Source organism: Vitis vinifera, chromosome 17 (assembly GCF_030704535.1).
Source record: "Vitis vinifera cultivar Pinot Noir 40024 chromosome 17, ASM3070453v1".
Lineage (NCBI taxonomy): Eukaryota > Viridiplantae > Streptophyta > Magnoliopsida > Vitales > Vitaceae > Vitis > Vitis vinifera.
Window position 1 is genome coordinate 3621194 of NC_081821.1, and position 15263 is coordinate 3636456.

Consider the following 15263-nt stretch of genomic DNA (forward strand, 5'->3'; position numbering starts at 1 on the left):
ATAAGATTGTAATCCCCATGTGACGGCCAAGGCACATCCATACTCCATTTCTCGTCTTAAAATAAGTGTTGCTTCATTATTCATTTTAAACTAAATAAAGCGAAAATGATGAATCAAAATTAGAAGAGTAAATTTTTCATCTAGCTCATATTTTAAGAGCTCAAACTATGTGATTGAATAAATCCTCCTCTATTTGTTGGGGTTGAGGACACCTTTTCTTGTCCTTCAAACTCAGAACAAGATCCATTTGACATTATTTCTAAGAAATTCCTTAATTTGGATCATAAAACCAGTGTCACTATATTATTATCAATCTGATTGCTATCTTCTTATGTTTGTGAGGATCTCATCAAAACGTCTTCTCTCAATTTTTACATTATTTAATTTTATATTAAGCTTTTAAATAAACTAATATATTTAATATACATATTTATTTTAGAATTTGATAAATATAAAATTATATATCTATATACATAATATAATAATATAATTGGGATAGAGGGGGAATAGGTCCCACCTCCAACTGGGTTTCGTCTCCCATTCCAATTACTAGTCTCAATTCGTTGTTTATTACTACTAATATTTGATTGGAGGGTTACGATTCATGATTACGTGTAGTAGGTGCATGATTTAATGATAGGCTATTTTCTAGTTGACTTTTTTACCTCGTTGATCCAGTGAAATCAACAATGAATGGGGCCGTGTTTGGCTGTTAGCAATTATATGTCTCCCAAATCCTTTGATCTTCTAACTATGCTTATCCATCCTTCAAATTATTAAAAAGAGAGGTTGTGTTTGGGATCACTCCAAATATTATAATTACAATAATATAATTATTTTATTTATTATTTATAAAGTCATAATCAGGCTTATTAAAAAAATACCATAATTTATGACCTATATATTTTGATTTATATTTTAAAAGATAATAATATAAGTTCAAAAGAAAATGATGGCATACTTTTTTTTTAATTTTTTATTTATTTTTTATTATTGGTAAAAGTTTGAGTTGCTAAAATAGGGAGCTCAAAACTGGTCAAGACTCAAAACATAATAAGACATGGGAATTTTATCATCTACTGTACGATGTTGTAAGTTTTAATATTTGATGGTGACGCCTAACAAATGGATTTAAATAAACTTTAAATTAAGGATTGTTTGGTAAAACAATTAATTCTAAGAATTCAAGAGTGACTATATATAACTTGCAGTGAACCACTAAGTTGTTGTTCTCTGTTCACACACAGAGGCTGTAAGGCTTAAAAGTAGTGCTTGTGAAATGAGGGGTAAGGTGTCTTTTCGTGGGTGGGGGGGGGGGGGGGGGGGGGGGGGAAAGGAAGAAGCCTTTTTTTAGGTTTCCAATTTTGTGGTTCTATGAAAAGCTACTATGTTTGGGCCAAGGCATCCACGTCTTTTCATACAGCAAGTAGTATGAAAGTGCCGTGAGTTTTCTGCGCTGTTGTGATTCATGATTTTTCCGCAGAATTAGGCGTTTACCAAGTCAATGAATCAATTATTCAAGTCCAGTGACCGATGAAAGAATGAAGTCATCCTGTTGTTTATATTCCATTCTGATTTCCACTCCTAACTCTCCTTCAATCCACTCCCATGCGCTTAGCTTCTCAGGATGTATCTTATCAATTTCTTTCCATCTCCACTTATCATCTCAGTCGTCGTCGTCATCTTTCTCCTCTCTCTTAGCTTCCCAGAATCTGCATGCGCAGAAGATTTCTCCTATTCAAACTGCAAATCCTTATTTGAGTGCGGCAGATTGCGAGATATCGGGTACCCTTTCTGGGGAAATGGCCGACCTTATCACTGTGGGCGTCCCAAGTTCGAACTCCGTTGCGAGAGAGGTGAGCCCACCATAGAGATCAAGTCCCAGAAATATCATGTCCTCGACATCCATCATGAGACTCAAATCCTAAAGATTGCCAGATTCCTTGACTTGTTCGATGGGAATATTGTTTGCCCTGAATCCAATGCAACAATGGATTCCGATTTCTTCAGATATACTTCCAACGATCAAAATGCCACTTTGTTCTACGAATGTGAACTTGAGTCTGAACCTCCTCAAACTTGTGATCTTTTGTGTGTGAAATATGGAAAGCAGGAGCATGCTTCTTTTGTCACAGATACAAATCTGGCTAATCAACTTGCAAGCAGATGTGAGTTTAGTGTAGTTGTTCCAGTTCTTGCGACTGCTGCTCAAGGCCTTGCGGATCATTCTTTACATACAAACGATGTTTTGGGTCAAGGGTTTGAGGTTGAGTGGATTATAGACGAAACACAATGCATAGCATGTGTTGAGTCTGGTGGTATTTGTAGATATAACTCGACTTTACAGAAGCATTTTTGTCTTTGTGGTGAGTTCCGTGGCCAAGCTTACCCTACCAGTTGTCCAAATCCACCGGAGCTTCCACCTGCTTCAAATTTTGCTGAATCAAGTATGTGCCCCTCTTCATCTCATGATTTCTACTTTTATAATTCTTTGACTGTTGCCTGATTCATGTGCTTTTTGGCGGGAAGATTCTTGTTCCTAATCATCTATTTCATTATTTTATCCAATTAAAATTAAATTCAAGAACCCCCATCTCAACTAACTACTTTATGTAGATTACACCCATTATGATTTCCCACCACTTCAATTTCTTCGGGGAACCATCTTCCACCCTTATGCCACAATACTAAATCCATCCTCATTTGCTCATCATTGGTTGCAATCGTGGTAACATTTTCTTAGATTTAGTTAGATGATTAGGGTGATCTAATTTGATTATTCTTTTTAGTTAATGTGCTTTTATTTAGATGAGTTTCTACTTCTAGTAATAAGAAATTAACTCTTAACATAATAAACACAAATAGAAGTCTATAAATCTTATACTACAATATAAAGCTAATAGTCATATTTGAAGTTCTTTTGGGCATCAAAGGTACAATGAAAATTTCACCCTGTTTCCAACTTTGGACATTCTATCACTCTTCTTTTTCTCCCTCTTTCCTTTCTTATCGAGAAACAATCAGCCCATGGATGCACTCTCTATAAATTAGAGAAAAAAAAGCTCATCCAAGCTCGTATTTTCTATATATGTGTCACCATTGAAGGTTTTGATTAAATGATTGAATCCAGATTGGAAAGTTTCAATTTGTTGTTGTTGTTCTGCCTATGGTTTCCATCAAAGGCGATTCTATGATAACTCACTTCTAATTCATTTGGGTGCATTAATTTTAATTCTAGCATCTTCCTCACCAAACCACTTCCATCACCCTCTCCAGATGCATCTCATCTTCTCAGTTTTCATCTTCTTCCTCTCCCATCGCTTCCCAAAATCCGTGTCCACCGACGACATTCAATTCTCAAACTGCAACCCTTCGTTCCAATGCGGTGGACTGGGCAAAATCGAGTACCCTTTTCTGGCTAGATGGCCACCAGCCCCGTCACGGTGGGCGTCCGGGGATCAGCCTGCATTGCCGGAATGGCGAGGCCACCATTGGGATCAGTACCGCGTCATCGACATCGATTACAACGCCCAAGTCCTAAAGATTGGTACAATCAATAATGGGTCGAAAGGGGCTTGTCCTCATCCCAACGCAACCATTGACCCATCTCTCATGAGCTACACTTCAAAGGTTGAGAACACCACCTTCTTATTCGATTGTTGGCAGTATGAAGATCATCCCGGATCTTACGGGTTCACCTGTGAGATGGATGACCTTCAACGCCCATCCTACTTTGTTGTAAACACATCTCTGGCAAATGAGCTTGGAAGCAAATGTGGGGAGAGAGTTGTCATCCCTGTTTTGGGAACTGCTGCTCAAGCCCTTCTGAATCATTCATTAGGTGTGGATGGACTTTTAAGAGAAGGGTTTGAGGTTGAATGGGAAGTAGAGGAGGAAGAAGAATGCGGAGAATGTGTTGAATCTGGAGGTGGATGTGGATATGATTGGAACTTGAACATGCTTATTTGTTATTGCCGGGACAAACCTTACTCAACAAGCTGTCCAGATCAAGATTCAAGTATGTATCCTCCTTCTTCCCATGATTTCTATGTCAATTTCTTCCTTCTTGGTGCGTTGGAATGTGATTGGGTAGTCAGAATTTGGGGACGACTGGATCTAAGTTTAGATATTTGAGTTGATTTTACATATGAACTTAAAAGAATCCTTTGCTCATAGCATTTGAAATTTAGACCAGGTTTTGGTTTTATGCATTTTATCCTCTTTCCATCCATATAATTGGCCTTTGTTGAAATTTTATTAGGTTAAGGCTCCATTTTATTTTATTTCTCTCAAATTTTTATCTATTTTTTCATTGTCTTTTTTAAGAAATGAACAAATCTTTGGTTGCTTTTCTTTTTTCTTTTTCCTTTCCGCTTACCCTTTTTGGGATTTGGACTGGTATTCATTTCTTTCTTTTCAACTAAAATAATTTTGATATAATATAGATGGTTTTGGTTGTCCCATTAATATAACGTAGCTATATCGCAGCGTCACCATCAAACTATATGATTATATCATAGGTTATAAATTTTAAATGCCTAATTGTTCAGTCCATGTCTTCCTTGCAAACTAGTAGCATCACTCTGAAAACACACCCAAATAGTTGGACTACCTGATTGTATAACACTGATTAGGGTTGTGGTATTTTTGAAGTTTAGCCCCTTAGGAATTTTACATTTATATATTTTACAATATTACTCTCTAAGTTTATCGTTTTTGCATTTTTTTTTTTATTCATGCGTTTTGTAATTTTCCGCGTGAAGAGTGTGAATGCTGAGAATCTTAAATACTAAACCTGAACCATTTGAGAGAGTAGGTTAAGAAAGGTGGTAGAAAGTTTGGATAAGCAACAGTGATTGGAGAGGGAATGAAAAGTCTTTGTTTAAGTCAAGTCGTCCATAAGGAAAGTGTAATCATCGATTAAACGTGTAGACTTACGGGGTATTTGTTTACCCAGTCAATGACTCAATGCATATATTCTATAGAGTAACGGAAATTTGAATGAATGAAGAATATGGGGCCGCATTTCACTTTCAATTTTTTTTTCTTTGTCTATATATCCCCTCTCATTCATTGATTTGCTCATGGTATGTGTGATTTTCCCACCAGTTCAACTTCATCCTTCCTCCCAATGCATCCCAATTTTTCCCAATCTTCCCTTCTCTTCTCCCTCATCCTCTTCTTCCTCTCCCATCACTTCCCATGCTCTCTATGCCTTGACTCTCACTATTCAAACTGCACTTCTTCGCCTGAGTTTTTTGAGTGCGGGTATGAATTGGGCAAAATTGAGTACCCTTTCTGGGTATCTGGTCATCAAGCTGAGTATTGTGGTCATCCTTTGTTCAAGCTCTACTGCGAAGACGAACATGCCATCATAGAGATCAAGTCCCGAGAATACAAAGTCCTTAAAATCAATCCTGAATCTCAAATCATACAGATTGTTACAATGGATGTATTGCCCAAAGAGCATATTGTTTGTCCTCAATCGCCGCTCATGGATTCAACTCCCTTCAACTATACTCCGGATGTTGAAATGATGGCTGTGGCTCTGACTTACGATTGTTCCTCCGTTGGTGATCATCCTGGAGCTTACCACTTCTCTTGCACGATGAATAACAGTCTTCACGAGGCTTACTTAGCAACAAACAAATCTGTGGCATATGAGCTTGAAAGCAGATGCAAAAATAGTTTTGTTATTCCCGACTTTCCAGTTCTTGTGCGGGAGTTAAAAGGGCTGCTGAATGGTTCATCATATGATGTGGAGGAGGTTCTGAGAGAAGGATTTGAGGTTCAATGGACAGCAGACAACGCAATATGCAAAGAATGCGTTGGCTCTGGGGGAACGTGTGGATACGACACTACGTCGAACAAATCATGGTGCCTTTGTCGCGACAAACCTTACCCAAATAAATGTTCAAGTATGTATCCCTCTGCTTTTTCTCTTCTCATCAATTTTATGTTGGTTCTTGTGAGAGATTAAATTGCTGACCCATACGGCTTTGGTGGGATGAGTCTTTACCATGATTTCTTCTTTCAATTTTCTATTTGTTTTTCTCCCTCACCATTTAGTTTTGAATTATTAGTTAGCATGGTATTAAGAAGAATTCTAGCTTGGAGCAACTTTCTATTCAATAATTTCTAGAGGAAAAAAAAAAAAAAAGGCCCATGATTTTCACCCAAAACTGAATTTTATAGAACTTGTATAAAATTCACTAAATGATAATTTAATAATAACTGTATTAGGAAGAGTAAGTATTTAGTATCTTTGCTGAGTACCATCTTCTATTTAATTTATGTCCCCAGTGGTTTTTTTTTTTTTTCCAGAATGTTTTAAAGATAAAAAAATAGTAAAAGAAAATTTAAAAATAAATATTTAATGATTGAAACTTTTTTTATTACTCGTAATATCAAGTAACATCTCTTTTTTTTCCCCTTTATTTTAGTCATATTTCCTTGGAAGACCCTTTTTGAAATATAATTTTAAATTTATTTAATTCTTTTTATCTACATTCATAATTTTTCTTAGATTGAATTTCATTTATCTATTAAAAATCATGTATTGATTATATTTATATTTATAATTTTTTTTTTTCACAAAAAGCATTGATATTAAAAAATTATTAACATATGAAAAGAAAAAAAAAGGAGAAAATGTAGTAATGCTTCCAATATTTAGTTTTTCACTTTTATATATTCATCAATTTTTTGTTCAATATATTTTGTTATTTATGGTCACTTAAACTACTTCTTGTCCTACTAAGTGCTTTCATACTCAAATAATAAGAAATTTTCAAATACTAGAAAATTTCAAAAAAAATTTCAAAAATTTCTATAAGTTTATCTAATTTATCATCTTAACCAACAGCTTTCATACTATCTTCTAAAATCAAGATTTCAAAGTATAGCTTCAAAGTAAAAGAAATATATTAGAGAAAGAAGTCAATTTGAATAAATATTAATTTCAAAATGGGCCCTTGATGTGTATTTGTATGGTTAGAGCCACTTTGAATCCAAACCTAAAATTCCAGACATTTTATCATTTGATTATTGTAACTTGTACTTCCTGTTTTTTTTTACCTCATTTCAAAATCAGTTGTTTGATTGTCATCTTGTATGTCTATTGGAGGGAAAAGCCAATTGAAAGCCCAACACGTGTTTAAATTATTTATTAAAACAAAATGTCCTCCATAGCTGTCCCGTTCATGGAGGCACTGTGTGTATGATAACACACCAAATTACTTCAATTCATTAAAGGATCTTTAAGAATTAAAATTTTTTAATGCATTGCAAATGTATCAAAAGATAATTTTCGTCCCATGGGAAAATATTATTACAGAAGTTGAAAGTGTTGTACATGAGTGATGATTCTCTTGATAGAGAATAGTCTCACTTCCAAGTCTTTTTTAAGTCAATATACATATATATTATGTGTCAAAAATTATTTTAACAAAAGTTGTAAGTGTTGAATATGATTGATGATTTTTTGAGAGAGTACTCTCCACGAGTCTTCTAAGTCAATACACACATATCATTTATTTTTCCTGAAACGTGTAGTATGGGCCATTTACCAAGTCAATGATGAATGGATGGTTGGGGGCATTGAGTGAATGGAGTTTTTATTTAGTTTTATCCTTCCATCCACTCATCACTCTTTCTCATTTTTCCACCACTTCACTTACATGCATCTCAAAGATTTCTTCCCTTCTTCCCTTGTCATCTCCCTCTTCATCTCCATCCTCTCCCATGCCTTCCCGAAATATGTCTGCGGAATCGATTTTCGCTATGCAACCTGCAATTCTTCAGTAGAATGTGGTAGACTGGGAAAAATTCACTACCCTTTCTGGGTAAACGGCTCCCAACCTTGGTATTGTGGTCATCCCTGGTTCGGTCTGTTCTGTCACAAAGACGAGGCCACCATGTTGATCTGGCCTGAACTTTTTCATGTCATCGACATGGATAATAGGACTCAAACCCTGAAGATTGCCAGAATCTATGAGCCCTCAACGGGGAATTTTTTTTGTCCGATCTTCAACGCAAGCATAAAGTCAACTTCCTTCAGCTATTCTTCCGATGTTGAATTTATCACTTTCTTGCACAATTGTCCTCCGATCGAAGTTTTATCATCTTATGAGTATCCTTGTGTGGTAGTAAACAAGAAGCAAATCCACAGTTACTTTGTGGCAAATACATCTTTGGCAAATAGATTCAGAAGCAGATGTGGGTATAGTGCTCTTCTTCCTGTTCTCGGAAGTGCTGTAGAAGGCCTTATGAATGGTTCATTAGATGTGGAAAAGGCTTTGAGCAAAGGGTTTGAGGTCAAATGGACAGCAAACGAGTCACAGTGCGAAGGGTGCATGGAGTCTGGCGGTAGGTGTGGGTATGACAGGAATTTGAACACGCCTTCTTGTTTTTGTCGTGACCGGCCTTATCCAGAAAGCTGTTCACGTTCATCAAGTATGTATCCTTCTTCTTTCGATGATTTGTATCTTAGTTTTTTCCTTTGTTGCTTCTTCTACTATTACATCAAAACATCTGTTTTCTTCTACTCAATCATCTATTCAATTATTTGGATGGCCATAGTTCAATTCCGCAACCCTTTTCTCAACTACGCCTTAATGCATCATTACTTCTTTCTTACCACTTTGCTTTATCAAGGACCCATCTTTTGTATTTTATTAGTCTAAGCTTATGCATAAGAAAGTAAAGGTAAGCATGAACACGTCACCTCTTGGTCTGTTTTTTTATTTTTTATTTTACTTCTTAGGTGTAGTTCGAGAAATTCAAATTCGAATGATGCATGTTACATTGTTGAAATAAATATGTGGAATCTTTTCTATATGTTTCCCTGATTTATCATTTTAATCAATAGTTTTAATACCACCTTCTCATTTTTTTAGTCACAAAGGAACCCTTTAAATGAATATTATTATGTTATTAAAATTAATAAAAATATCTAATGTATTTAAAACTAGAAGTAGGATTATGGTTACGGGCCGGTCCTTGATGAAGTGTTCAATGCCGCTCCATTTTGTTCAATTCAAACAGGCCCAGCCCGCCTCCCTCCTTCCTTTTTATCACTAAAGCCCAACTGCCCCTCCCTTTTTATCATTAAAAGGGTCAGGCCCAATTAAACGATTTCTATTTAAAATTTTCAAATCTGGACCTCAAAATTAAGACATCACTCGGCTAAATCAACTTCTTGTTTCGTATAGCAAACAAAAGAAATACATTTTTTTGCTAAAAAATTATAATATTAAATAAAAATAATATAATATTTTTTAAAATTATAAAATTAGTTAAAATTAAATAATTTTTTTTTTCATTTTCAATATATTCGCATTTAAATATTATGCATATCTCATTTAATAAAATTTAAAATATTAATACATTCATACTTATGCATAAAATAAAAATTAAATACTACTGATTTTTAATTTATTTATATATATATATATATATTTTTAAAATTTATAATTATTTTTAATTTTAATAATATATAATCACATATTTATCATATCAGTGGTTTAATCGTGATTTGACCACCGGTCCAACTAACAAACCTTGAATCAGTAACTTTTTCGATTCAATGATAAATTTGGTTTGAAAACATTAGTTAGATTACTTGATTTGTGGACCTTTTTATTTAGCATGATTTTATTTATGAACCTTTTCTAGACAAAAATATCCAATGTTTTGGTCAATCAAATTAGTGTGGATGAAAAAATTTTGTTTAATATATTTTGCTACTTCATGGTCACTTGAACTACAACATGTCTTAGCAAGTGCTTTCAAACTCCAATAATAAGAAAGCCCAAATACTTGTAATGCTATTGACCTTCAAGACGTCCATATCGAAGTCAACTAGACTGCTCCCATGGCAAATTTCTTATCCTTTTCCTCTGAATTTCACTTCCTTCGAGTGGATGCCCAAAACATCTTCATTTTCAGAAACACTTTGCTTTTATTTATTATTGTTATTATCTTGGGCATTTTAGGTTATAAAACTCCATCCTATCAGACCCAGAAATTAAGGCCTGCGGGCCTCAGAACAGTGGGACTGGTCCAAATATACGTTACCCCTTTCTGGATTCCTAAAGAACAAGAATCCAATAGTGATTACCTGAAATTACAATCACTTGCAATGATGAAAAAACAGTGCTTTCTGTGTTTCTGTTATTGATGATTATGTCATTGGAGAGATCTTTTACGCAAGCCACTAATTTCTTGTGGCTAACTCTCCTCTCCACATTTCTCGGCTGGCTTCCCCTCATGGGGTTTAAGGAATTAGACAACAATTTCTGCGGTGCCTAACACTGTGGACTGATAGTCCTGAACATGACTTCAGATATGGTCTTTTTTTCCCTTCCTTTTTTTTTTTTTTTGTTTTGTTTTGTTTTGTTTTTTTATTACCTCGAAAGAAAATTAAAAAAAAAAACCCTCAAAGTCAAAGTCAAGAATCAACCGCCATCAATCATACCCAATCATAAAATTCCAAAGTATCCGTCTGCATTGAACTAGCATACACAAAATCTTCTATATCTTTGATTTGAATACCATGCTCAGTCTTTAATTCCATGCCGATGCTTCTTCTCCATGAGTTCCGCCGAATGGGTACCAAGCTCTTTCAATCATTCATCCTACACTCCCCCATCACCTTCTTCTCCATCTTCATCACCAGCTTCTGCGATGATAACCAGCAATATGAGGAGTGCACAAGTCGTCTGTACGAGTGCGGAGACATGAAAGGCATAGGGTATCCTTTCTGGGGAGATGGTCGACCTCAATTCTGTGGGCAAGGGTTCGAGCTCAAGTGCCAGGATGATGATTACCCTCTTATAGCTATTGGTTCTTTGGAATTCCGAGTACTCAATATCAGTAATTCCACTTATGCTATGAGAATAGCCCGAAAGGATTTCTGGGATCAAACTTGTCCTAAAGAATTCCAATCCACGACTCTCAATTACACGTTGTTTGATTATGCTGGTACCGATCGAAACCTCACCTTATTTTACGGTTGCCCCGATGAGGTGTTGTCCCAACTCCCGGCTACCTGGAATATTAGTAATAATTTTACAGGCTCAGTTGAAGGTATAAATGATACCACTGTTTTCTACGCGGATGAAGCGTTTCTGGGGCTTGATCAGCACCTTGCAATCCTAAGGACTTGCAAAATCAACGTCACGCTTCCCGTTCTAGGAGCCGCTATTGATGAACTCAATGCCAATAGGACAGGGGGCGAAGTTAGTAACGGAGAGGGACTGGAAAAGGCTTTGAATATGGGATTTGATGTGGATTATAGCGTAGTCACAGGGTTGTGTGTGCAGTGTAATGCGTCCGGTGGAATATGCGGATCATCCAGCACGTCTCAATTTAGCTGCCTTTGCCGTGATAAATCTTATCCATACTCGTGTCAAAAATCAGGTATGTTTCCCATCAGATTGCTCTGCATCCATCAAACTGTGAGGCTTGCTAGGGTTCATGGGCTTATGGCAGAATTAATGATTGAGGACCATAACTTTTGGTCTATCAAAAGCCAGTCCATTTGCTTGTGGGTTTTGGGAGGGTCAGACCCTCTTTCTTGTTCTAGTTTTTAGTGGTAATAAACTATTGATTCAAATTCCAATTCAAACATCATCCTAGGAATCCCCCATCTCATCTAGCTAGCTGGAGCCTGGAGACAAATTTTATCTTACCAAATCTTCCCATACAATTGGAATGAAGATTATTCCGTGCCATATGCCTCCTACTATTCCTGTTCAATAAGTCCATCTGCAACTTTTCTTTGATTAATTCTTGCCAAGGCCATCAGTGAACTTATGGCTAGTAAACCTTCAACTCTCGTGTGAATTCAGTGAATAAATCTAGCCATGAAGCTGGCAGGCAGGCTTATTGATAAGTGTGTAAATGTCCCAAACTATAAGAGTTGGAAATGAAGACTAGATCAAAGCTTTCTAGTCATCTTATCTGAATTTAAAAAGAAAAGAAAAGAAAAACTAAAAGCAAAACAAAAAGAGGTGAGTGATGAGGAAAATAACATGTTCTATTTAACATTTTTTTCTTATTACCATTTCTTTAAGTAATTAAAAGTTCATTTGATAGATGAAATGGATGAAATAGGTGTCCGATCCACCTGGATAACACAGGTGTTTGTGTTATTGAGAACATGAAGGTTCGAGTCACAACCAACACGAACCTTCTTTGTTTGTAATAGGGAATCTTTTTATTATTCTTCCACCATTGAGGGTAGGTCGCATGTCCCAATCTTCAGTCATGAATTGGAGCCATTTCCTATATAGAGATTTTTTTAGTGACATAGCAATAGTATTTTAAGAAAATATCTTTAACTATTTTTATAGAAAAAGTATATATTTAGTAAAATTTAGAAAATATTTTTAAAATTTTAAAAAAAAAATCACTTATAACATTGAAAAATCACTTATAGTAGTGAAAAATTATTTATAGTATTAAAAAATTATTTATAATATTTAAAAAAAAACACTTAGGAGATAATTCTCTTATAAACACTTTTACTAAAAATATTGTGAGTAAAAATATTGTTAAACACATTATAACACTTTAATATATCATTCTTAATAAAGATCTTTTGGGTTTATAAATATCTCAACTAGTCATCTCGTCTAATTAATTTTTCAACTAATTAATTATCACCTAACATTGTCACACATAGGTTTCATTGAATTATCGTTCATATAATGTTAAATACATTCAAAGACAACTTGACTCTATTGTCACATATTAATAATATATGACTATTTTGGTACTTAAATTATACAAATGTATCAAGAAATTTCGAAGGAAACTTTGACAAAAATATTGATGAGATGGAAACTAATCAAAACTCATGAAAATATTAAAAAAAATTAAAAAAATGATATAAAAAGAAAAATAATATGCATATTGCAGTTGCTTTGTTGAAGATATATAATGCATGATATTTGAAATATTATGTACAATTTGAAAATATATTTAATATTAAAATAATTTACTTTGTATTGAAAGATAATTTATGTGATTATTTTTTCTATTTAAAAATATTTATAATTTTATTTACAAATTTATATTTTATAATGAATTAGACTTACGATTTTTGTATTTTAATAACAAAATAAATGAAATTTGAAAATAAGATAATTAAAATTAATTAATTAATTAAAATTTTATTTTTTTCATAAAAATATTAAATATTTAAGTATATATGTATATTAAATTTTATTTTATTTTTTGGTATTTTGTTTTTATCACAAGTAAATAGTTGCTCCACGAACAAAGCTCAACCTTGCACATAAAGGAGTCAGGTTTGGGACTGCATCTATTGTGCCGGTCGACCAACTATATGTTGACTTTCCTTAACATTTTTATCATTGGTTAAACCATTTGTTCATGAAATCCCATATTTGTATGGGATAAATTATAAAAATCACATATATTTTTGTCTATTTCTCAATTTAAATGGATATATTACTTCGCTCACATTAAGATATTTTAGGAAATTTTCTTTTCACCTTAGTTAAGATTCTCTAATGCATGGATTTTTGTTGCAGAGTCTGCAAACATTCCAAAGACAATCATGATGGGTAATTCTTCATTCCTATCTACTTGCTTGTTTATTCCTCTATATATATGTACCAAAAATTCAAAGCAAAGTGTTTGTGTTTCGAGTTATTGTAGTTGCTATATTTTCTAAATTGTCTTACCTCCTCTCTTGTTAATTACAGCCGTTGTTGCAGCAGGAGTTGGGACATTATTCGCCAGCATTCTTATAATCTTTTGCTTCAAAAGAAAAATATCAAAACATAGACTAATGTTCATTTGGAGAAAGAGATCTGATGCTGATCAAAACATTGAAGAATTTGTTAGGAATTATGGATCTCAAGCTCCTAAGAGGTATAGTTATTCAAATGTTAAGAAAATGACTAATGCATTCAAGGATAAATTAGGCCAAGGAGGCTATGGAGGTGTTTACAAAGGAAAGTTAGGTGATGGTCATCTTGTCGCAGTCAAAGTCCTCAACACGTCCAAAGGAAATGGAGATGAATTCATTAATGAAGTTGCAAGCATTAGTCGGACTTCTCATGTCAATATTGTCAGACTTTTGGGCTTTTGTTTTGAGGGTGGCAAAAAAGCTCTTATATATGAATTTATGAGCAATGGGTCTCTTGAAAACTTCTTAGGCAGTGAAAATCCTTTGAAAGTCAGTAAACACTTGGGATGGGAGAAGTTGTATCAAATTGCAGTTGGGATAGCAAGAGGACTTGAATACTTGCATTGTGGCTGCAGAACAAAGATATTGCATTTTGATGTGAAACCACACAACATCCTTCTAGACCAAGACTTTTCCCCCAAAATCTCTGATTTTGGGCTTGCTAAATTATGCCCACCAAAAGAGAGTATTATATCAATGTCAGCAGCTAGAGGAACTATTGGGTATGTTGCTCCAGAAGTGTTCTGTAGAAATTTTGGCCAAGTCTCACACAAATCCGACGTCTATAGCTATGGAATGATGGTTCTAGAAATGGTTGGAGGAAGACAAAACGTCAATGGCACAGTGGGTCACACCAGCGAGACATATTTTCCGCATTGGATTTATAAGCATCTTGAGCAGCAAGAAGATCTGGGACTAGAAGGCATTGAGAACAAAGAGGAAAATGAAATTACAAGGAAGATGATAGTTGTGGGTTTATGGTGCATACAAACAAATCCATCACACAGGCCATGCATGAGTAAGGTGATTGAAATGTTGGAAGGAAGCATAGAAGCCTTACAGATCCCACCAAAGCCTTTCTTATCTTCTCCTCCAAGGTTTCCGATAGATTCTTCATCCTTCAAATCAACACTATCACAATAATATGTTCCTACATTTATATGTACTCATTGTTTTATCCATCAGACAAATTAGTACGTAAAATTATTCTACGTGAAGACTTCTAGATGATAATCAAATTTCAACATTATGCGATTTGTTGTACTAGAATACTAAACTTTCAGAGAGTTTAGATATCACCCATTTGTCTTCCACTTAAATATGTCACTCTTGACAAGGTAGATACACAACTTTTTCCTTTTTCCTGTTTTTTTCCCTTTTTCCAACATATATGTATTATGTTTGACTAAATATATGTCTAAATACAATTATAAAGGACCCAGAAATTTAGAAATTGAGTAGCTACTAATAAGGCTACTCAATTGGTAGAATGCATTTTGAGGAAGAAGGGAATAGGTCATGAAGATCAAAAGAAAAAATT

The 15263-nt window shown here is 34.5% G+C and overlaps 2 protein-coding genes across 4 annotated transcripts; both read left to right on the top strand.

Annotated features, from left to right (window-relative positions):
* The first annotated feature begins 1627 nt into the window (after nucleotides 1-1627).
* LOC109124302 (LEAF RUST 10 DISEASE-RESISTANCE LOCUS RECEPTOR-LIKE PROTEIN KINASE-like 2.7) lies at nucleotides 1628-4134 on the top strand. The gene is made up of 2 exons (XM_019226394.1): nucleotides 1628-2447; nucleotides 3239-4134. The coding sequence occupies exons 1-2, from the start codon at nucleotides 1628-1630 to the stop codon at nucleotides 4132-4134; spliced, it is 1716 nt and encodes a 571-aa protein (XP_019081939.1).
* A 694-nt stretch (nucleotides 4135-4828) lies between these two features.
* On the top strand, nucleotides 4829-14974 carry LOC100261246 (LEAF RUST 10 DISEASE-RESISTANCE LOCUS RECEPTOR-LIKE PROTEIN KINASE-like 2.1). Of its 3 annotated transcripts, none has more exons than XM_010665324.3 (3): nucleotides 4829-5918; nucleotides 13563-13595; nucleotides 13737-14974. In XM_010665324.3, the coding sequence occupies exons 1-3, from the start codon at nucleotides 5090-5092 to the stop codon at nucleotides 14864-14866; spliced, it is 1992 nt and encodes a 663-aa protein (XP_010663626.1). In that variant the 5' UTR covers nucleotides 4829-5089; the 3' UTR covers nucleotides 14867-14974. The 3 variants fall into 3 exon arrangements, with proteins under 3 accessions (XP_010663626.1, XP_010663624.1, XP_010663625.1); XM_010665322.3 differs by lacking the exon at nucleotides 4829-5918 and adding an exon at nucleotides 7210-8454; XM_010665323.3 differs by lacking the exon at nucleotides 4829-5918 and adding an exon at nucleotides 10420-11421.
* Nucleotides 14975-15263: the final 289 nt, after the last annotated feature.